The sequence below is a fragment of the Arachis duranensis genome, chromosome 5 (genome assembly GCF_000817695.3).
Source record: "Arachis duranensis cultivar V14167 chromosome 5, aradu.V14167.gnm2.J7QH, whole genome shotgun sequence".
NCBI lineage: Eukaryota > Viridiplantae > Streptophyta > Magnoliopsida > Fabales > Fabaceae > Arachis > Arachis duranensis.
In genome coordinates, this window is record NC_029776.3 from 89418972 (window position 1) to 89444075 (window position 25104).

Sequence of the window (25104 nt, forward strand, 5' to 3'; positions counted from 1 at the left end):
AATTATCTACCAATAAAATTAAATTTGTTAACTAATTGGAGTAAACAATATTTGGTAATTATTGTAGCATTTAATTTAAATTTAATTTTTTATGTAATGAGATTGATCAATGATTTTTTAGTTATTTTTATCCTATATTGTCTAATAACTTACTAAATGATTAATCTTTTTTATTAATTTTGTGTCCATACAATATAATTTTATGGTAATATTATGTTTTATATTTTTAAAATATAATGTATGTACTGTCTAGATTATTATTATTATTATTATTATTATTATTATTATTATCTAATTGATATTAAATTAAATGAGTGACCATTAATGTATACACCAACTATCTACTAATAAAATTATTGCATATGAATGAGAATTAAAATTATATCAATTAATATAATTAGAATGATTAAAAATATTTATGATTGGTAATTAGTTTAATAATGCATTGAATATTAATTTTATATAATTATAATGAAGATATTTTCTCAAATTAGTATAATCATGCATTATTCATTAAATTCACTAAATGCTATTATTCATTAAATTCACTAAATGCTATTATTCATTAAATTCATTAAATGCTATTATTTGGAAGGGAACAAGAGTTGATAAGGAATTGACACCTCATCTTAATTAATTATAAGAAAAATTCAATTTTAGTATATTAAGTAGGTAGATAAATGAATTCCGCTTGATTTCTCAATCAGAAAATTTGAGAAGACATAGACATTCCCCTTAATTAATTCATTCTCAAACATCTTTGTCAAATAATTCTTAATTGAACAATAAATTTTATCACACTGTAACACAAATTAAATATAAAAGCTATTAGCACTTATGAAACTATTAAATCGCACTGTCTTTGAATTGTGCAAGGATTTACTTATCAAATAAACTTAGAATACGAACAAAAAAATTTATAAACTGGACCTAGCATCACTTGAAATAATCATGAAAAATAATTAACTAACTTTATCATCCGTGAGAACTATTTCTATGTAACCCGTCTTACTCTTGTCAAATTTGGATGGGACTTTTCATAACCTTATAATTCTTGCCTTTATTTTCCAAACTTTTTCATCAAATAATCTATCATAGGTAATACTATTGATAGAATCGTAGCTAGTAGCCATTAGATATGAAAAATAAAATACATAAAAAACTATATCTGAATTATGAATTCTTTAAATAATAAATAATTATAAAAATTCACTATTACACATTATATATATATATACACACACGCACACTAATTGCACACGGAAATAATTAGCCAATATTTTTAATAGAGATGCTTGTTACAATTAGGTAAAAATTATGTTATTATATTTTATTAACCTTTATATTTTATTTTTTAAAATATAATATATGTACAATCTAGATCTTTTCTATTATTATTATTATTATTATTATTATTATTATTATTATTATTATTATTATTATTATTGATATCAAATTAAATGAGTCACCGTTAATGTGTACACCGATTATCTACCAATAAAATTAAATTTGTTAACTAATTGAAGGTAAACAATATTTGGTAATTATTTTAGCATTTAATAAAAATTAATTTTTTAGTAATGAAATTGATAAGTGATTTCTTAATTATTTTTATTGTATATTGTCTAATAACATAATAAATGATTAATCTTTTTAATTAATTTTGTGTCCATACAATATAATTTTATGGTAATATTATGTTTTACTTTTTCAAAATATAATGTAGGTATCATTTAGACTTGTATTATTATTATTATTATTATTATTATCTAATTGATATCAAATTAAATGGGTCATCATTAATGTGTGTACCAACTATCTATTAATAAAATTATTGCATATGAATGAAAATTAGAATTATATCAATTAATATAATTACAATGATTAAAAATATTTATGATTGATAATTAATTTAATAATGCATTAAATATTAATTTTATATTATTATAATGAAGATATTTTCTTAAATTAATATAGTCATGTATTATTCATTAAATTCACTAAATACTATTATTCATTAAATTCATTAAATGCTATCATTTGGGAGAAAAAAAGAGTTGATGAGAAATTGACACCTCACTTTAATTATTTGGGAGAAAAATTTAATTTTAGTATATTAAGTAGAACTAGATAGATAGATAAATTCTGGTTGATTCCTCAATAAAAAAATTTGAGAAGACATAGACCTTTTTCTTGATTAGTTCATTCTCAAATATCTTTGTCAAATAATTTTTGATTGAACAATAAATTTTATCACAATGTAACACAAATTAAATATAAAAGCTATTAGTACTTATGAAGCTATTAAATTGCCTTGTCTTTGATTCGTATAAATGTTTACTTATCAAATAAACTTAAAATACGAATAAAAAATATTTATAAACTGGACCTAGCATCACTTGAAATAATTATGAAAAATAATCAACTAACCTTATCATCCATAAGAACTATTTCTATGTAACCCGTCTTGCTGGTGTCAAATTTGGATAGGACTTTTCATAACCTTATAATTCTTACCTTTATTTTCTAAGTTTTTTTCTTCATATAATCTACCATAGGTAATACTTATTATAATTAAATAAAAAATCTAATTTTAGTATATTAAGTAGAAGTAGACAACTAAATAGATATGACATGTGTCCAAAAATTATTTAAAAAAAAATAAGAGAAAAAAAATTGAAATATTCATCATTCTATGTTAGGACTTTGTAGAATTTGTGCTATATATTGAGACACACCCGGGTCACTCTTCAAGTGCTTCCTCAATTGACAAAGACAAAAATTCACAAAACAAAAGCGTGATCTTCCTCTGTTCCTCAAATGGCTCCGATTGCAGTTGGAGATGTCATCCCAGACGGCACCTTGGCCTTCTTGGACAACGATAACAAGCCACAGTCTGTGTCCATTCACTCTCTTGCCAAGGGTAAAAAGGTCATTATCTTTGGTGTTCCCGGCGCCTTCACTCCCACTTGCAGGTTTCCTTTTTTCTAGAACGTTCTTATTGCCACCCAAATATGATTCCCGCAATTGATAATGAAATTATACATGAAAATAGCTTCATGGGTATCTTAGATTCACTTGCTTCTGGATCAAAGTTTCGATTTTTATTCTTTTTAATCCCTTTTTTTTTTGGAGATTCGAAATATTCATGGATAATTTGGAAGTGGGGTGGTTAAAGTTTAGTCTTTTTGACTTCCGTATAGTTGTTTAATTTAGGTTTCACTATTGAGTTGAATTTCTAGAAGTTAACGAAAGTCAAAATGGTAGAAACTTTTCAATTTTCTACAGAAAAAGAAAAGTTTCTGAAAGTTCGTTATGACTTTGACTGGATTGAAGTGAAGGGTCATGGCTGTGCTATGGATTTGGGGCTGAATCCTCTATAATTTTAGGCTATACCTTTTGTTGCTTCACTTGTTTTTTATGAAGTTCTGATATTGAAATCTGAGTTTCTTCCGTTTTGCAACAGCTTGAAGCATGTGCCTGGCTTCATTGAGAGAGCAGAGGAGCTGAAAGGAAAGGGTGTGGATGAAATCATCTGTATCAGTGGTGAGTGTCAACTCAATCCTGCGTTTGTTGTTTTTTATACTGAATTGCTGATTGTTTTGCTAATTAACTCAATTCATGCTTGCATTCATTGTTCTTGTGCTGTGATTGAGGGAACATTTTGAATGCACTAACTAGTCCATGGATTTCCTTTCTGTAAATAAAATCTGAAGAGACTAAACTGATTTTGTCAATTATTTGTCAATCCTTGATGCACATGTTAATTTAAGCTATCTGTCCAATACCTGATCAATCCAAGGTTTCTTTCTATATTGCAAATTGCTTGTTACTTGTTTGTTTTCATTGCTGATTATTAATACTGAACATGATGAGGAGAAGAAGCTTTCATTCATTGGCTTAATGTGCTTACAAGTTAGCTTCTATGCAGGTCTTGTTTTGCTAATTTGTGTTACTTTTTTTAACTCTAAAATGATAGTTTATCATGCGGACTGTCCTGTCGGCTGTGGTTGAATTCAATTTGTTGGACATACTATTCTTTGATATACTAACTTTGTTCCTCTTTATTTCCTTTTGGGGTGTTTTTCACCTACATAAATTAAATTAAAATGGTAAATACTAGATTGTCCTAATCTAATTTTAGTTACAATGTTACAGTTTAGTCTTTTTATTAAATCGTTACATCTATTTGGGTTCTACAATTTGTTTATAAACCCTCAACTCCTGCCACGACTTATGAAAAAATGAAGAAAATGGAGTCTCTTAATTTTTTTTATCTCAATTAATATTTTACAGTGTGATCTCATACTATATAAAATTTCCTCTCGTGTGTTTTTTCTCGGTTTCACTTAAATCTTGTATGGTGACAGTTCACACTTTACAAAATCAATTGATAGAAAGAATTGACATGTCAAATTAATTATGTAAATTGTTACGGAAGATTTTGTCGTTAAAAAACCTTCACTTCTATAGGGTTATGAAGGAACTACGATCCCATAATTCAATATTGTGACTTGTGCATGGTGGAGATAAGTGTCACTTCTCAACAAAAATAAACTGAAAACTTATTCAAGTCTTGCAATGATGTCATATGAGTAGTACATTTCTTAAATCGCTTTCAATAACATTGAAAATGCTCTTGTTTATTAAAAGTATATTGGAGATTTGGAGTTACAAAAATAAAAAGTAAGTCATTCTCTCATTGATTGGACATGTTAATTTGTTCATAAATTGCCAGAAGTGTTTGGGTTTTATGAATGATCCTTGGTAAATTTCTAACTTGTGATTAAAAATGTAAATTTTACAGTGAATGATCCCTTTGTGATGAAGTCATGGGCCAACACTTTCCCTGAGAACAAGCATGTGACATTTCTTGCTGATGGGTCAGCCAAATACACACATGATCTTGGGCTAGAGCTTGATCTCTCCGATAAGGGGCTTGGGATCCGGTCCAAGAGGTTTGCGCTGCTCGTTGAAGACCTCAAGGTGAAGGTTGCTAACATTGAGAGTGGTGGAGAGTTCACTGTGTCCAGTGCTGAAGAGATCATCAAGGCTCTTTAATTTCCTGAAGAATCTCTTTTGATGAGAGTGTGTGTGTGTGTTATCTTTACTAGAACATGTTGGAGACATTTTGATTCATAGAATATGTGATGTGTGCTGTAATTGCTGTTTTAATATTGGACCTATGGTGCCTGTTATGGAAATAAAATTGCAGCTTTCAGAGTATTTTAATCTCTCCATCTCTTTTTTCCCCCACAAAGTTAGTGGGGAGCATTGAGTTTTCCTACCAAGTGATTTGTTGGTCCTTTTTTTTTTTTGTTGGTTTGCACCAGGATATCCATCATGCCGGAAGTCCAATGACTAATCCTTTAGGTATTGCAGAGGCACACAAAGTGAGCGATCCTCCCAAGCAAGCAAGTTCCATTCTCATCCTCCAATGAGTATCGAATCCGGAAAAGATGGTTAAGGGACACAGACTCTCATCTATTTGTGTCAACTTGCGTTGGTGATTTGTTGATCCCTTTTAATTTGAACAATTGAGGCATCTTTTAAAAGGTTAGAAAAGATAATATACTCAATTTGGTTCTTAAACATGCACGTCAATCTCAAATTAATTTCTAAAGTTTTAACTATGTCTACTTAATTTTTAAATTTTGCGAACTTCATGTTTTATTTTTTTTTTGGTCGATCGAACTTCATGTTAGTTGCTGGAAGAATACAACGTCGTATTAGTTTTGGGCTAGCATTAGTTTCGGCCATTGGTATTCGAATGGCCCAAAATACAAGGTTATATGCTTGGGAAACACATGCAACACGTTTTTCTCTCTGTAGCAGGTGGGTCGGTCTTGGTTCTCTGTTTAGTTGAAGGCAATTAATAATAATAGAATGTTTAGCTTGTAATTTAATTTGTGGGCTTTTTTAGTTGGTATGGATAGAGATGGAGAGAACTTTTAAATGGTGGATTTGGGTTAAAACAAGCCATCAATTGAGAACAATGGATTTGATCCATGAAATTAACGTCCAAAAACGCAAGCCATAAGAAAGTAAAATAATATAATTAGGGGTGTTTGCGGATTGAATTGGATCGGATATAGCCGAAAATTTGATCCGATTCACACAATTCTCATAACATCGGATCGGATATGATATTCGTATTTTTTAGTGTCGGATCTGATCCGCAAATGTGCAGATCGGATCGGATATCGGATATCGAATATATCCACATAATTGAATCTTCTCTTTTTAATCATATTTTTATGTAAAAAATTCAATAAAAATATTTCTTTCACACTTTTAAATTTATTTATTCCTAAACTATCCGATCCAATCAATTTGCGGATTGGATCGTATCTGCAATTTTTCGGATCGGAAGCGGATATTTACCGCGAATTTGCGGATACGATCCGATCCATGAACACCCCTAAATATAATGTCCTAAAGCCTCCGCCTGCCAGCTCTGCCTCGGCAGCTCGGTGCTAGTGCTTAACCTTCATTCACCCTCTCTTTCACTTCTATTTTTGGGTTTTTTTAATTGGAATTCTTTAAATAATGTTTGAATTAAAGTTGTTGATTTAGTTATTTGAGATGAGTTTGAAAAATATCAATAACGATATATATTCTAACCCAAAACATAAGCCAGACCCACTAAAGTTGAAAGGCCCAGTAAAAAATGTGGCCTCTACTGCTTATCCGACCTATTTAAGAAGGTCGGATCCGACGAAAACGGGCAGTTTACACTCATCCAAGTAAGTAACTGCCTCCCTAAATATCTCATCTTCTTCTAAAAGAGAGATCTCAACAACGCTAAGATAAAGGGATGGTTATCTACCACTAGAAGTGGAACGACTCCAACAGTGGTTATTGGCACATCACCCATAAATATACTGACATCCCTCAGGTATCTTTAAGTTCTAATACACTTAAACTTGCTTAACCCCTTGCTGACTTAGCCATTGGAGTGTCTTGCAGGTACCACCCCCCATCTTTCCAAACACACAACTCGAACGATGGCTCCTTAACGTGGAACAAGTTGGAGACCACCTTCCTTGAACGTTTAGGCCTCACAAATAAATCCAATCATCATCCGGTCTCAGGTAACCCTCAGAACACTGGCGCCGTTGCCGGGGATAGACCCCGAGTTTATGACACATAAGTTAGCAGTCCACCCGGGATCTCGACCTATCCAATAAAGAAGACAGAAGCTCAGACTAGAACGAGCTCAAGTGGTCAAAGAGCAAGTACAAGCCTTGCTAGAAGCCGAGTTCACCAGGGAAGTCAAGTACCCGGTGTGGCTGGCAAACGTGGTGTTGGTCAAAAAGCAAAATAGAAAATGGAGGATGTGCGTCGACTATACCGACCTCAATAAAGCATGTCCAAAAGACCCATATCCTCTGCCCAACAACGATGCTTTAGTGGATTCTAGCTCAGGATACCAATAGCTATCATTCATGGATGCCTACTCGGGATACAATCAAATCTCGATGTACAAGTCGGACCAGGAGAAGACATCGTTCATCACACCCAGAGCGAACTATTGCTACGTGCTCATGCCATTTGGATTAAAAATGCAGGAGTCACATACCAAAGGTTGATGAATAAAGTGTTTGTACCTCACCTTGGAGACCTAATGGAGGTATACGTAGATGACATGCTAGTAAAGACCAAGGATGAGGCCAGTCTCCTGACCGACCTCTCACAAGTCTTCGATACCATAAGAAGGCATGGGATGAGGCTAAATCCTACCAAGTGCACCTTTGCAGTAGAAGTTAAAAAATTTCTGGGATTTATGCTAACACAAAGGAGAATTGAAGCTAAACCCGATAAGTATAGAGCAATCCTAGAAATGAGGAGTCTGACCTGTCTAAAGGAAGTCCAATAGTTGAATGGCTGACTTGCAGCCTTATCCAGATTCTTAGCAGGATCAGCTCTGAGATCCCTGCCACTCTTTTCATTGCTTAGGAAAGGATGCCAGTTTGAATGGACTTCTGAATGTGAAGAAGCTTTTCAGGAGTTCAAGAAACTTTTAAGCCAACCTCCCATCCTTAGTCGGCTAAAAACGGGAGAGAAACTCATATTATATTTAGTTGTCGCCAAGAAGGCTGTGGCGTCAGCCTTAATACGAGAAGACAAAGTCTGACAGCATCCCATCTACTTCACAAGCAAAGTGTTGCAAGGTCCCGAGTTAAGGTATCAAAAAATTGAAAAGTTTGCATATGTCTTAATTGTATCATCCAGGAGGCTCTGACCTTATTTTCAAGCTCATACCATAAGAGTCCGAACAAACTAGCCCATGAAACAGATCCTTCAGAAAACGGATATTGCGGGCAGAATGATTCAATGAGCTATAGAACTATCCGAGTTCGATTTGAAATATGAAACCCGAACAGCAATCAAAGCTCAATGTCTTACCGACTTTGTCACAGAATACACAGGCGATTATATGGAGAGCTCCACGACTTGGGAGCTTTATGTAGACGGATCTTCCAACAAGGTTAGAATTAGAGCAAGCATAATATTGGACAACAAAAAGGGAACTCAAATAGAAGTATCTTTAAAATTTGAGTTCCCCGCTTCAAACAATCAGACTGAATATGAAGCCTTGATCGGAGGACTAAAACTTGCTAAAGAAGTCAGTGCGACCAAGGTAATCATCTTCAGCAACTCCCAAGTAGTAACTTCTCAAATCAATGGAGAGTACTAGGCAAAGGATCCTAATATGAAAAGGTACTTGGAAAAAACACTCGAACATCTTAGGCAATTCCTTGAAACCGAGGTCAGACATATAACTCGAGAACTCAATAGCCGAGCCGATGCTCTCTCCAAGTTAGCAAGTACCAAGCCTGGAGGAAATAACAAAAGTCTGATACAGAAAACTCTCCAGGAGCCCTCAGTTACGAAGACGGATAGCAAATTGGACGTTTTACTGGTTTTTGGCTTAAACCTTGGATGGATGACCCCTATAGTCGAATATCTAAAATTCGACATCCTTCCCAAGGAGCAGAAGAAAACCAAGAAACTATTGAAGGAAATACAGAATTACACTTTGGTGCAAAACATCCTTTACAAAAGAGGGATATCCACACCATTGTTAAAGTGTGTTCCGACCTCTAAGGTAGAGGAGGTCCTAGAAGAGGTACACAACGGCATTTGCTGGAATCACCTCGGAGCAAGGTCTCTAGCCAGAAAGGTGATCTGAGCTGGGTTCTTTTGGCTGACCTTACAAAAGGATGCCACCGACTTCGTTAAAAAGTGCCCGACCTGTCAGATGCATGCGAACTTCTACGTCGCTCCCCTCGAAGAGCTTATCGGCGTCACCTCTCCCTGGCCTTTTGCGAAATGGAGATTGGATCTACTCGAACCTTTTTCCCAAGCTCCAAGACAAGTCAAAGATTTGATTGTGGGAGTGGATTATTTCACCAAGTGGATAGAAGTAGAGCCACTGGCCACTATCACGGCACAGAGAAGTTAGAAATTCCTTTACAGAAATATAATTACTCGGTTCGAGGTCCCCCACTCTATCACCACAGACAATGACACTCAGTTTACAAACTCCACTTTAGAAGCTTGGTATCCAACATAAAGATCAAACATCAATTTACATCAGTAGAGCATCCTCAAGCCAATGAACAACCTGAAACTGCCAATAAAGTTATATTGGCTGGGATAAAAAAGAGGTTGTAGGATGCAAAGGGAGCTTGGGCTGAAGAGCTTCCTCAGGTACTATAGGCTTATAGAACAACACCTCATTCTACGACTGGAGAAACACCCTTCTGACTCGCATATGGAATAGAAGCCATGATCCCAATAGAGATCAATGAGCAAAGTCCAAGGGTGATATTTTATGATGAGGTCGGCAACATCCAAACCAAAAAAGAAGAGCTCGAACTACTTCCAGAAGTCTGAGAACAAGCACAAATAAGGAAATGAGCGTTAAAACAAAGGATGGCGATAAGGTACAGTCAAAAAGTCGTTCGAATGAGCTTCGCTACTAACGACTTGGTCCTGCTACGAAATGATATCGGAGCAAACAAGTCAAGCGAACGGAAGCTTGCTGCAAACTGGAAAGGACCCTTCAAGATAATTGAAGTCTTGGGAAAAGGTTACTACGGGGTGTCCGACTTGAATGGAGTCGAGTTCCCAAGGTCGTGGCATGCTTATAATTTAAAGAGATACTATAGCTAGAAGCATACTCCGTTCCTCGATGTACTCTTTTTTCCCGACTTCATGATTTTTTTTCCGAGAAGGGTTTTCCTGAATGAGGTTTTAACGAGGCATCAAATCGGGACTAGGGGTGAAGAATCTTATTCCCTTAGTAGCCAAAGTATCTTTGTAAAGTTACATTTCATTAATAATAGTACTTCCTCTCTTAAGAAAATTCCATTATCATTCCTACGATACGCACCGACTTAAGCCCGAAAAAAGGCGAAAATTCATTGCTCGACCTATATGGTCGGCAAGATAAAGTGACGAGGTACAAGCCGGTGTAAAGATGTTATACCTGACGATCATAAGAACTCAGGGATGATATAGCCAAACGACTTATAAGTCGGAGAGTCCCTGGGCATAACAAAATGAATCACAAAAATAACCTAAGCTATAAAAACGATTCAATAGGAAAATAAATTGAACGTTTACACTAAATAATGGAAAAACAAAAGGCTGTCTAGTAAAAGCTTTCAAAAAGGTTTTTACAAAGACGCAAACAAAGCATAGAATCAGTAATCATAAAGGAAAAAATCCCCGAGTTTACGATAATGGCTACTTTGTTAAAGTCCTATTAAGGACTAAGCATCGAAAAAATAAATAGTAGTTGTTGTTAAAGATCCCTTTAAGAGATCAAAAGTCAGAGGCCAACACAAATGCCAAAAATATACATAAAAGAGTTCATAAAAAAGGTCCCACAAGTCGGGCCTTAACAGAAACATCAAACAAGGCCAATAAGAGGGTTTGAATTGTCAGCAGGAGAGGAGGACGGGTCAGCATTAGAAGTCGGAGGGGTCGGAGCAATCTCTTCGACAACAGAAGTCGGAGTAGATGAACTCAGTAGAAGCCCCTCGAATGGACTGACCTCACGAAGGGGGATTCTACTAAGCGCTGCCCAACCGTCTTCAACTCAGAGTCAGTGGGAGGACGCGGAGGAAAGACAATTTTACCCTCAATTACAACCTTATCAGGATGAAGTGGAGACAAGTCAAGTTCGGGAGCAATAACCTGAACTTGGTCCTTCAACACCCTGAATACCTCCTCCGTCCCTTCCACAACCGACTCCTCCAAATCTATATAACTCTCCTTAAGTTGCTCCATCTCCTTCTTCAGCTTCAGATTCTCCTTAAAAACCCTAGCATGACTCTCCCGAGACTTCTTTAGCAAATTCTCAGCCAAAGCGCAGGATGCGGCGGACTCCCTCTCCCTATTCCAAGCTTTGAAGAGCTCGGCCTCCAGACTTACTTTTTCCTCTTCCAGCCCCTTCTCAGACTCACTAAGAGTGGCAACCTCAGCTTGAAGGGCCTCCAAAGAATGCTATGTAGCATTCAGAGGAGCCTTTTCAAACTCTTTAAGAAGGATAGAGCACACCCCCGCAATTCGAATCCCCCCTCGAATCAAGATTTTGAGGTGATTTTTGATAGAAGCATCGTCCATAGAAATAAAACTATGGGGGAAGAACGTGCCTCTCACAAAACTTCACCCCATCAAAACCAGCATCATCATTATTAACGACGCTGGACTCCGAAGTCTTTCTCTTTTTAGAGGTTAGCTCCGAGAAAGGAGGAACTAGGGGAGTAAGGACCAAAGAAGGAGGAGCAAGAGGAGGATTTACCGATTTGTTCTGGGAGGAAGACGTCCCTGAGTCTGACTGGGTGGGAGAAAATGTATCCGACTTGCTGCTCTCCTGCAACTGAGCAGCTCGGGCATGGGCGTTTCTTTTCGCCTCCTGGACCTTCTGATATGCTGAAGACCCGCTTTTCATTTTTTTCTACAAAAGAAAGGAAATGACATCAATAACAAGTCGGAAAAATAGTAATTTCCTAGATAAAAACAATAAAGAAGGCTACCTAGTTCAGTACAGACAAAGCTCGGAGTCCCGAGTAGAAATATTTTGGTGTCAAGGTTTGGAATTCTTTCCCAAGCCTCTCGAAAAACTCGACTACAGCTTCCTCGAACTCATCCAAATCTACCAAATTATATTTTTCAATAGGGGCTGCCTCCGCCCAATACAATTGAAACTGAGGTTCATTGGCTTCATTCAAGAAAAAGGGATGGTGACCCTTAACCGCTCAGACTTTGAAAAAGAAGTTTTTAAAGTCATGAAACGACTCATCAAATATGGAGAATACTTTTCGACCTTGGATAGCGCGGAAATAAATTCATTGTTTCTTGTTTTGTTTATTCAAAGCACTAAAAGGCTTTGTCAAATGGAAAAGATAAAAAAAGATTCTTAAAGAGAACGAAAATCCGAGTTCATGGCTAACCAACTGGTAAATCTTAAGGAACCCCGAAGAATTAGGATGAAGCTGGGAAGGAGTCACCCTACATTGGGACATTACTTCTATCTCAAAATCAGAAAAGGACAAGGTAACTGCCAAACGGTAAATAAACAGTCATACATAAAAATAAAATGAGGTTCTGACTCTGTGACCCTCCTAGAACAAACTTGGTCCTCAGGGTCAGGGGCAATTATTTCGTATTTGACTTTGTCCTCAACAAAATTATAGATTCTATGATGTTTACGAATTTCTTTTACAAAAACATTATCAACAATGGGATAGGACACAAGGACAGAGGAATCTACCCATCGTAACAAATCTTCAGAAATTCAAGAAGACATTTTTTGAAAACAAAGGTGGGATATACGGAATACCTACATTACACAAAAAGAAAAAGAATCATCACTAGCAAGTTCGAAACAGAGGAAGTTTCTTTAAAAGCACAGCTATAGAGAAACAACATTTTAAAGAAAAAGCAAGGGTCCTCGATGCATAAAACGTTGAAAAGATACATAAAAATTACACAGAACAAGCAATACACTTAATCTATCAGGCATAAATTGTGATAACAGTATGAACACAGTGAAAAGTATGAGAAACTAACCTTTCGAGTGAAAAGAATGAAGGAAGTTCTCAGCGAAAGGGAAGCAGACGTCTTGAAGCACCAAATACTGAAAAATGAAAAGGTTAGGAGATGAAGAAAACACAGAAGAGAGAAAGAAAGTTACAGAGGGAGACGAAAAAGAAGAAAGAGAAAGAGAGAAAAAGTAATTATAAGACCCCAGGGGCACTATCGTAAAGTGGCCCACTCATTAAAAGAGTGCGCCATTACCAATGTAACCGTTCTTCACGTGTTAATGTAAAAAGTCAACGGACGCAACGATTGACAATTCAAAATCACGTCGGTTTTCAAATTGAAATCACGTCGATTTATCGACTTGAAAAGAAGATACTGACCTGACTATCTCCAACTTCAACCAATACTCGAATTCAACTCAAAATGAAGAGATCAGACTCGAATAGGGGCATTGTTCATACCCTGACTCAAAACATAAGCCAGACTCACTAAAGCTGAAAAGGCCCAATAAAGAATGTGGCCTTTACCGCTTATCCGACCTCTTTAAGAAGGTCGGATCCGACGAAAACGGGCAGCTTACACTCATCCAAGTAAGTAACCGCCTCCCCAAATCTCGCACCTTCTTCTAGAAGAGAGATCTCAACAACACTAAGATAAAGGGACGGTTATCCAGCATTAGAAGTGGAACGACTCCAACGGTGGTTATTAGTATATCACCCATAAATACACTGACACCGCTCAGATATCTTTAAGTTTTAATACACTTAAACCTGCTTAATCCCTTGCTGACTTAGGCATTGGAATGTCTTGCAGGTACCACCTTTCATCTTTCCAAACACACAACTCGAAAGGAGGCTCCCTGACGTGAAACAAGTCGAAGACCACCTTCCTTAAACGCTTGAACCTCACAAATAAGACCAATCATCATCCAGTCTCAAATAACTCTCGAAACAATAGTAGTAGTGGCGGTTTTTTTAATTCAGAATAAAATTGGTTTTTAAATTAAATAAATGTGACTTGCACGTTATCATTTATAAAATTTGTGTATTTTTATATTTATGTAGTCTTTCTCTTAAATTTTTAATTTATTTTTTTTTTACTATGTAGTCTTTCTCTTAAATTTTTAATTTTTTTTTTTACTAATTTCTTTATATATAAAACTCGATTCTTTCCTATTGAACAAATAATTCTGCATTTTTGTAATCACTTATTTTCTGAATAAAAATTAATTTCAATAAATTTAAGAGATACATACTAATTACTTAATATGTTTTTATCTATTAATCAGAAAGATAATTTAACATAAGACATTATATAATATTGTTTTTACTTTTTAGAAAAAAGGGATAATTGTGGAGATAAATTATGCCATTCATATATCACTTTCTCATTAAGTCCTGTTTTCATGGTAAATATTCAATTTTCTACTTATAGAAACAAATACTTTTTTATTTTTGTTTTTTTTCCACATAATTAGGTGTTATAATTAGTAATCAGTTTTGGCTAATTAGGGGCCCAAGCCTTGTGGCCCGTTTTTCATTGTTGGACAAAAATATTTTGATGCTGTTTTTTAATCTATCAACAAAAAAAAAAAAGAACCCAGGTCATTCCCAAACCTCCCTCGTGACCCAACCCCCTTCCCCTGTTCCCTGAAACATTCATTCATACACGTACAGGAGAAAGCAGATTCAAAGAAACCCTCACGGCCTTGACCTCCGCCTAGCCCTGCATGGTCGCCGACTAACAAAGGTCCTCAGCGCCGACGCCGTCCCAGGTCCTCAGCACCGCAGCTTCTTCCTCCATCCTCGCCGCCTAACTCAGATCCTCCGTCGTCATCGCCTGACCCAGTAACTCGGCAGGTCCTCATCGGGTCTTCATCTTTGCTGGCTTCTCGGTACGGACCCAGGTTAGTAGCTTGTCGTCCTCATCTTCACTGAGGGTGTGGTCTTCTTCTTGATTTTTTTTTCTTTTTTCTTCAAGTCTTCTTCGGTCTTGCCTTGCATTTTTGTTCTGAAGTTCGGTTCTTGGATTCTTCTTCTTCTATCTTCGGTCTTGGTTTGAAGTTTGATTCCGTCTTGTATTTGCAACATTAGTACTGTGGAAATTTGTATATATGGTTGCTAATGGTGGAAACTCACTCTGTTAGGCGGAATTTACACGGTATGGTTGCTAACAGCAGAAGCTTACTCTTATGCTAATGGTGGAAATTTGTATACTGTTGAATGCTATAAGCCGAATTTGAATGTCTCTGAAGTACTTGGATTATTGGATTTGAATGTCTCTAAAGGCTGAAGTAGTGATTTGTGATTTTGAATATCTCTGATTCATTGAGTATTGATTTGTGCTTTTGATATGAAATTTGTGATAAATGATAACTGACTTCTCGTGCTTATGAAATTTGTGTTTTCCCTCGAGTTAATTTTGGTTAATGTGATTTAATTGGTGTTTAGGGCAGAAACTGAAGAGGTTTTTTTAATTGGATTTGCAAGGTGAAATTTGGTTGGCTTTTGATTTAATTTGGTAACAGTGTTTATGATTGGGTTTATCTAATTTTCATTCTTTTTGAATTTGGTAATAGTGTGATTTCCTTTTGCTGTTTTGTAGTGTTTATTGCTAAATAATGGTTGTTCTCTCTTGCCTCTGTTTAGTAATCTTTATTGAAATTATGTACATTTTCAATGCATATTTGTACATTTTCATTGATATTATACCTTGTGAATAAGTATCTGGTTAATTATTATTCCAATGTTGTGGTTAAAATTTTTGTTAGTTGATGATTTCTGTACCGATTTCCTTTACTTGAATTTGTAAAGTTGACTGTGTGTTAAATTGGTTTGCTGCTGCCCTTTTTAAGTTGCAAAATTCTTTAGGGTTTTGCAATTTCAATTGGCGGATTATCTATTTAGATGTTGTGGTTATCTGTTTGTTAAATTGTTGTTGTGTAGAGGTTAAGGCTGTGAATGAATATAGCAACTTGCCATTTTCTTCTCAAATTAGTCGAATGTTGTGTTTTGAATTTTCGAATGAATGATGATTTGGTTATTGATTTCCTTGTCTTGAATTTGTTAACTTGATAGTTTCTTAATTTGTGTTGGAAGAGCATTTCAGTTGCAGGATATTGTTGTATGAGGTCAGCGAATCGGGTTCGTTAAAGTCTGTAGCAGGATCCGACTTGAAAATTCCCTCTTTCAAGTTGCCAAGAGGAGCGAACACGATGACATGTTCGATGAAATGTACTATTTAATTTTAGTAGAGTTAAAAAATTTTAAAAAATTAAATAAAAAATGTGTTTTAAATAGTAATTATAAATGTTTGAGTATTTTTTTATTTTTTATCTATATATCAACGGGTGAACTCGTTCAATCACTGACTTGTGGTTGGACTAGAGACTCAGTAGTCTAGTAACCTAAGTAGTTCGAACAGCAGTTCACTTCTAAAACCATGGTTATTATTAAATTATTGAAAAAATATAAACTTGATGTTATGACATTGAATAATAAATTTTCTTATATGGAGTACTAAACAAAATACTATTAAAAAATTCAAAAGAAAAGGGTATAACAAAGAATAAATAAATTAATCATAATCTGACATTATTATTTAATAACATTTTTTAATGAGTTATCCATAAGGAGGTGAAGATATTAAACATTTCATATTTTTATTACAAATTTTAAAAAACATCAAATCGAAATAAATTATATAAAACGATTTTATCGATAAAAATGATATAAAATAAATAGTATTTTATAAAAAATGGAATGAATTAGAATAATAAAGTGTATAGTTTATAGTTATTATCATTATTATTATTATTATTATTATTATTATTATTATTATTATTATTATTATTATTATTATTTGTGGGAGGTTTTGGGTTGTTATAATGATGCATCTAGCATATACTGTGAGTTCAAATAGATGAGATTAGGTCTCACAAAAAAAATAAGGAGATTAGGATGGGTTATCAAAAGAGTCAAAGAAGAGGACATCAGAAGCCATTCAATTACACGAATCACGATGAAAGTATAGAGTGGACAGGTTTGGGGGTGAACATCATGTATTTTTATTGAGATTGACATGTGTTGAAAATGTAATCTACTACATATAATGATTACCCACCTAATGAATAAAGTAGAGGATTCTTAATTTTTTTTTTTTTTGTTACTGTTTCAAGAAAGTAACATGTTATCATGGCCTTTGATACAATTTTTAATTCATTTATATTGGTTTTTTATAAAGAAAAAAGAAACCAATTTGGTAGAAATGAAAGCAAATATCTTATTTTCCTATTCAATTGAGTAGTAGTTGCATCATGTATCTAAATTACTTTAAGAATTGGTTAAAATTACATGAGGTACTCACTGTCTAGTATTTTTTGTATGATTTTATATCATAAAATAATAACCAAACGATTAAGGTGTGATTGGTTGACAATTCTAGAGACAAGTATAATTTTCTTGAACACAGGAAAGGCCAAAAAATGAATGCAAAGTTATATATTACTCTAAAAAAATGAGTCGCGATTTTAATGAAATTAAATGCAAGTGAATATAAAGAGTTTCACATATAAAGAGTTTCACATATATGTACGTGTTTGAATGAATGATTCAGGGAACAGTGGCAGGGAGTTGGGTCACGAGGGAGGGTTGGGAATGACTTGGGTCCCTTTTTTTTTTTTTTTTTACAGATTAAAAAATAGCATCAAAACGTTTTTGTCCAACAACGAAAAATGGTATATAAAAAAAAGGGAATATGCATGTGATTAATTTGAGGATATAAAGAGCTTACCTAACGTTTTGAGGTAGTCTTAGTTTTGCTTTTAATTTCTGAGACATAGGCAGAGTGAAGATTCAGACTAGACTTCAACGGTTGAATACATTTGAATCTGTTGTGATGTCTGATGTGAAAAAAGTATCCATGGTGGGGTTATGTTATAACACATGTGGGTCCATATATGCACATTTTTCTAATTCACTTTTTTGCTTAATTTAATTAAAAAATATTATTTATACACTAAAATTAGTCACTAATATATTTGTGTATAAATATATTTATTGTTTAATTTATTTTTAATTTTAATTTATCTTTTAATATATATTTTATACTGATAATTGACTTTAATAATTGATTTTAATGTACACATTACATAATCATTTAATTAATTAATTAACCATCTATAGTGTGCATTTTGTACTCTTCCCTTTGTTCTCTGTTTAAGGCAACAATATTAATGAATTGATGATTAAGGACTAAATTATAACATTCATCAATTTGTGGAAAACAAATATATATTAAGAGTTTTGAAGAAGCTCACTATAATATAATGCCTTTAGATGCCTTTTTCTTGGGTTATACATAACACCCAAATGTTTGACATGTGTTTGTTTTGTTCTTTGTTTTATACTTTTCTTTACAGCTTTATGCAAATGTCTCCAAAATTGGGGTTCTAATTCTGCTGCAAGCTACAAACTATCAATTATCAAACAGTTGATATTGCCAAGAAAACATGGATTACATGATTTAAGAGCATAATGTTGGTGGTAGTAGTTAAAATTATGAATTTAGCTAATATTTGTCCTTAAACTACATAATAAGAATATTATTAAGATTTTTTATATTTTATAAATATAAAATAAATATTTTAAAACCTTAAATTATATTTTTAATAATTTTGTTTTCAATTTATAACTTTAATATATATATTTTTAGGATATAAGTTAGCTAAATCTTAAAAGTATTTATCAAAATAATTATTATGTTTTGTCAGAATTAAAGAGAAAGAAAAGAAGATAATTGTTGATAAATGGTCAATTAAACAGAGTCTTTATTATACCAATGTTTGTTAGTTGTGAGTTAATTATATCCTAATAATCTGATAGACAATTATGAGTTAATTGTGCTTTTTCCTTATGGAAATTAGTTAGCTTAGCTTATTATTAATACATTTGTCTGTATATTTACACATCAGCGAATATAGCTAGACAAATAAATATATATATTTATCTATATTTATTCAACTTATAAATTATTTGAGCCGAACTAAAATAATTATTTATAAACAAGTCATATTTTTACTGATTTAATTCATCCATGTTTATGAATAAATCGAGTAAACCAACGAATTGTGACTCATTCTATCTACTCTAACTTCAGAGGATATTACAATAACAATAATTATCTGTTAGTTAATCACTTATTAGTTGGATTCCGATTTATTAAACAACCATAAGTAATAAGTTAGTTATACTTTCAGTTTTTAAAAGTTAATTGACTGTAGTAAACACTATATATATATATCAATGTTCAAAAAACAAAATCACATATCAATGAAAATCTGTTAAGCTTTCTTTGCATTATTTCATTTATGGTAATAGTATTGGACTATTGGTAATAAATTTTGAACATATTTAATTTAATATTTATTATATTACAAATTTAATGAGTTTTTTTTATTGTTCACAATAATTTCTAACCTAATAAATTAAGAATTAATTTGTTGTAAATCTAAGATCTATTTAAAAATATATCGTTGGTCAATAAATTATTATATACACAAGACAAGATTTAAATTTTTCGATACTTACTTAAAATTACAAATAAACTGAATATTCAACCAATTTAAATTAGTTTTACGATTTTAATGTTTGTTTATTATTATATCATTATATTTAACCATGTACTTATCTTAAAAAGGAAAAAATATTCAGTATAAAAAGTTGAGAGTTGAGACCTTCTCAACAATAATATTATATGTTAGATCAAATAGTGTAATCTTAATGAGCAATGATAAACAGAGGAATGTAGTTGTTTTATGTAATTACTGTGTTGGTTATGTATTATTCATTATTGTAGAATTACTACACATTCTATATGAAACAATGATGGAGCAAATAATTATAGTTACTTATTAGTGATTAGTGATATGTAGTTGGAACCAACCATGAAAGAAAGAGGTTAGATAATATATGGTGCCGTTTGAGGAAGGGCCCCATTTCTGTGTGTTTCAAAAAAATTTCTGTTGGATTTGAAATTTATTAAGTGGGACGAAAAAGTGCACCAACAACAACATTTGACTACAATTCATTATCTTATTTCTATTTGCACCTTCTCTCTCTAACACAAGTAATCTATCTGTTAAAATTAAATCATACAACTCATTTTTCATAACGCACTTAATATGTATAATAAATATTTAATTTAAAGAGAAAAAATATCTGAAATTAATTTAATTTAAACATTTCAAATATTATTGCAATTAGTATTTTCTTTTAAGAAACTTTACTGATAATTAGAATTTAATTTTAATACAATTATAGTAGTTACTTTTATATAACATCATATAATTAGATATGTATATAAAATTATTTTATATTGATATTGTATTGAANAAAAGATAGCTTTGTTAAATCTTAACGAGTGTCAATTAAGATATTTGTTAATAAAAAAATTGTAATGAAATTTTTTATTTCTTGAAAATAGAACAGGGTCTTTGTCTGTGTATTTTAGTATTTATATCCCACTCTTTAATGCAACACAGAAATCAGAACCCACAGAGAGACCCTCTTGTCTTTGTTTCATTATCTTGTTCATCACACTTTGTCCCATTGAAGCTTCAACACTAAGCTTATATTTTTCTATATTAAGAAAGAAGAACACAGAGTGTGTTTGTAGCAGCTGCTTAGTTAGTGTTAAAGAGTTCTTTAATTAATTAATTAAGAGCTTCCAAATGATGAGTGCTTCAAAGTTCATTAAATGTGTCACAGTTGGTGATGGTGCTGTTGGCAAGACCTGCATGCTCATTTGCTACACCAGCAACAAGTTCCCCACTGTAAGAATCAAAATCAAAATCAAAATCAAAATCAAAACTTTGTATTTTTTTAACAAATGCAAATTATTACTGATATAAATAATGTAAAGTTTTGAACTTTTTATCAAATGATATCTGGGTAGGTGGTGGAACTTGTTAAGATGTGTTGAGAATATGTTTTATATATATAATCTATGTTTTTTATTTCCTTTTATGTGGCAGGATTACATACCTACAGTATTTGATAATTTTAGTGCCAATGTTGCTGTGGATGGAAGCATTGTTAATCTAGGGCTTTGGGACACTGCAGGTACTTCTACCAATAACTCCATTCCCTCTTGTGATTTTCTTTATTTAGTTATAGATTTATAGAGAAAATCGAGTTTTTACATGAAACCAGAACAAGATTTAAATCATTTAAAATTGTACTATCGAAAAATTTTAAGAGTCAAATAGAAATTATAGGTGCTAACATTTTAAAGTTTCTTGAAGATTTTGGATGTTGATAAACATATATAATAACTTGTGCTACACTTTTATGATTGGTGTTTTATTTGTTTATTGTGTGTGGTGGTGAAGGGCAAGAAGACTATAGTAGGTTGAGGCCACTCAGTTACAGAGGAGCAGACATATTTGTGTTGGCATTCTCATTGATCAGCAGAGCAAGCTATGAAAATGTTCTCAAGAAGGTTCTTTCATGTATTCATGCCCTTTGATTTCTTGATTCAATTGGATCTTTCCCTTTTAGGTTTCCTCTAGGAAAGGGGGGTAAAATGGGTATATTCTTAATTACTCTGCTTCTACAGGTATTTAGATGAAACAAATATAAAGATTGTTAAATAGTTGTAAAAAAAGATTGTTCATGTAGCATCAAATAGACAAATATGCTCTAAATTATTTATATTTTTTTTTCTAAAGAAAAGTTTAAATAAATTAACGGTCACGGGATTCAAATAAGATGTCAGGGCAAGAGGAACCAATGAGGTTGATCATCGGTTTATGTTCCATCATTTTAGTACATGGTCAAATTTTGCTACAATACCTATGTTGACTTTTACCTAGTAGTGATAGCTACCTACTTTAAAAGAAAATAAAAAACAAAATTTTGTGGAAGAGTGGGAACTGGAAAGGGAACATGAGGGTTCTCTGACATCTATCTTATGCAAAGGAGAAAACATTAAAAATAATAAAAAAATAAAATTCAAAAAATGAAAAATAATTAGTAATTAGTAAATTTTGGCAGTTTTTTAACTAATTTTTGTTTGTTACTAAATATTTTTGTATTTTTTAGTGGGATAGTTACTGGATGTTATTTACATTAACTGAATTGATTTTTGATAAACATGTATTAGAAATAATATGTGTTTTCCACGTTTCTTTTCTTGTTTTCTAAACTTAATGTTGTTTTTTCAGAATTGTATTTGTGCACTTCAAATTTTCCCTTTATTCATAATATTTTTGTTCTGTTTCAGTGGATGCCTGAATTGCGTAGGTTTGCACCCAATGTTCCAGTTGTTCTTGTTGGTACAAAATTAGGTACATGTTTGAGTTTATTTAATTTAATTTTATATGCTGATTTTCCTTAAGTAAAATTAATGACAAATTATGTATTTTATTGCAGATCTTCGTGAAGATCGGGGGTACCTAGCTGATCACATGGGATCTAATGTTATAACATCTGCTGAGGTTTATATTCTTTTTATATCATTATTTTTTAATATTTTTTTAAGATTTAATTATTTTTATTGGTCTTTATAATTTCATAAAATTTGCAAGTAGGTTCCTTCAACTTGATTCTTGCATTGCTTTTAACTTTGTAATTAAGTTCTTTTCAATGTCAAAAATGTTAAAATTAATAGAATATTTTTCTAAAAAAATATGTGGTTAAAGATTTAAATAGGGTCTTCTCAATTTGCGAAAAAATATTCAATGAATTTTAATATTCTTATAATTACAAAATTAAAAGTAGTGAAAAAATCCGATTGAAAAAAACAATATATAAAGACCTAATTGCGAATTAGATAAATCTAAAAGGATCAATGGAGTAATTAAATCTTTTCTTAATTATTGTGTAATATTATAGTGTTATGTTAGCAAAGAAAGGTTCTAAATGAATGAATCATTGTACATTGGTAATAGGGGGAAGAATTGAGGAAACAAATAGGTGCAGCAGCTTACATTGAGTGCAGTTCCAAGACTCAACAGGTGCTGGATAATTTCTATTTATATTAATTGTATCTTGTGCGACAGAAAATTTGATAATGATTGGTTTGAATTGCATGATTTAGAATGTGAAAGCAGTTTTTGATACTGCAATTAAGGTTGTTCTTCAACCTCCAAGGAGGAAGGAGATGATGACAATGAAGAAAAGGCATAGAAGGTCTGCTTGCTCATTTGTGTAAGTGCCTTATTGCCCCCTACAAATAGTTATATATAGAGTCTCACATTTTCATTGGTTTATGAATTTTCATATTCATAGTATAATGATCACAATGTAATATTTTAAGGGATATTTATAAAGACTTATTATTTTATTAACTGTTTCTGACTTAAATAAGCTAATCTTAAACACAATGAGAAAAATTAACTTAGTTGGAAGTAAACTTTTAACAGCTTTCTGTATTTTTTTGATTGATTGACTGGGACTAAATTGAATGTGTTAATTTAATTTCCTAGACCTTAGGTCAAACTTGCGATTCTGGAAGCAAATTACTACTTCTGTTAATTATGCATATGTATTGAAAAATGATTCAAAAATTAATATTAGAGTAAATTAGGTTTATTTCAGAAAATTTTCCTTGTCATACAACCCCTTTGTTCTTTAATTCTTTCTGCTACTCTGTCTTAATTATTTGTTAAAAAAGGTGAAATTTAAAAGTTGTAGCAATTATTTTCCATGAATAATTTGGAATTGGGTTTTGACAATGTGAACTTAATTATTCACAGCGGTATTGTGTGTGGAGGCTGTGCTGCTTATTAACAGAAACATCAATTGCATTAAGATGTTAATTATTGGTGGGGGATTAAGAAAGCTTGAAGCTAGGTAGGTCCAACCGTCCAAAGTGTCTTCAATCCTGACATCTGATTATTACATATTTCAATATGCTTTTTTGTATTGTAACCAATGTTAATGTAAGTTATTATCATATGGTCTGATGTAGTGTTTATTTCACTTCAAGCTAAGGGACCTTATTTTGGCAGTGGAGGGAATTTTTCATTCTCTCACTTGTTATTACTTAGGCATGTATGTCATGTATTATATATTACCAAATTCATTAAGCTAAGACAACAGTTTTTTTTTTATTGCTCCAAGTTTCTTATTCTAGAGAGTTTTTTTATTATTTTATCTCTCTTTATAGTTTTATTAAATTTTTAATTAGGTTTTTATATTTTTATTTTTTCTTTTTAATTAGATTTTTATATCATATCAGATTTTATAATAACAAAATTTTTACTGTAATAAAAATGTTGAAATTAACAGAATATTTTATTAAACTACACAAAATATTCAATCAAGTGTTAGGTTATTCGTCTTGTTTAATAGAATATTTTGTTAATTTTAATATTTTTATTACAGCAAGGATTTAATTACAAAATCTGATATAGTATAAGAACCCAATCAAAAAAAAAAAATATAACAATTTAATTAAAAATTCATAGAAATTATAAAAACCGACCGAATAATTAAACTTTTATTTTTTAATTTATTTTCTCTCTCATGTTGATTTTTGCCTTTTTGGGGCATCAATAATAGCAACAATAAGATCCATGTGGGGGAATTAAGGGTCATACATTTCTTGTTGAATGAAGCAAAATTTGGAGAATGGTTAAAGCACACTCGTGACAGTGTATGATTATTGATGCATGGTATGATTTATTTATTATGAAGGCATAAGTCCCTCATCATGTAGCCATGTAGGGTTCATGTTCCCCATGATTGAATTTATTATTTATTTATTTAAATTTTGAATATGAGATTCATGATATTACTTATCTTTTTTCCGTAGTCTAACTGAGTTAATTATATATATATAAACCAAACAAAACTAGAATAGAAACTGTTACGTTGTAAACAAAATGATTAGCATCATTCTTAAGCTTTTTACTCATCTATTTAAAGATTAAAGACAAGAAATAATATAACTGATCAGAATTGATATGCTCGTATTATTGGCAAGTATATCAAATTGTATTAAGTAATATTCCGATGAGTTAATATTATTTTTACAAAA

General features: G+C 32.2%; 2 protein-coding genes across 2 annotated transcripts; both read left to right on the forward strand.

Annotated features, from left to right (window-relative positions):
• Nucleotides 1–2738: 2738 nt before the first annotated feature.
• Nucleotides 2739–5226, forward strand: LOC107490289 (peroxiredoxin-2B). The gene is made up of 3 exons (XM_016111050.3): nucleotides 2739–2975; nucleotides 3467–3546; nucleotides 4808–5226. The coding sequence occupies exons 1-3, from the start codon at nucleotides 2821–2823 to the stop codon at nucleotides 5059–5061; spliced, it is 489 nt and encodes a 162-aa protein (XP_015966536.1). The 5' UTR covers nucleotides 2739–2820; the 3' UTR covers nucleotides 5062–5226.
• A 15371-nt stretch (nucleotides 5227–20597) lies between these two features.
• On the forward strand, nucleotides 20598–24174 carry LOC107490288 (rac-like GTP-binding protein ARAC7). The gene is made up of 8 exons (XM_016111049.3): nucleotides 20598–20893; nucleotides 21095–21182; nucleotides 21452–21561; nucleotides 22345–22408; nucleotides 22494–22558; nucleotides 23012–23077; nucleotides 23161–23270; nucleotides 23819–24174. Exons 1-8 carry the CDS (start codon nucleotides 20792–20794, stop codon nucleotides 23850–23852), a joined length of 639 nt encoding a protein of 212 aa, XP_015966535.1. The 5' UTR covers nucleotides 20598–20791; the 3' UTR covers nucleotides 23853–24174.
• Nucleotides 24175–25104: the final 930 nt, after the last annotated feature.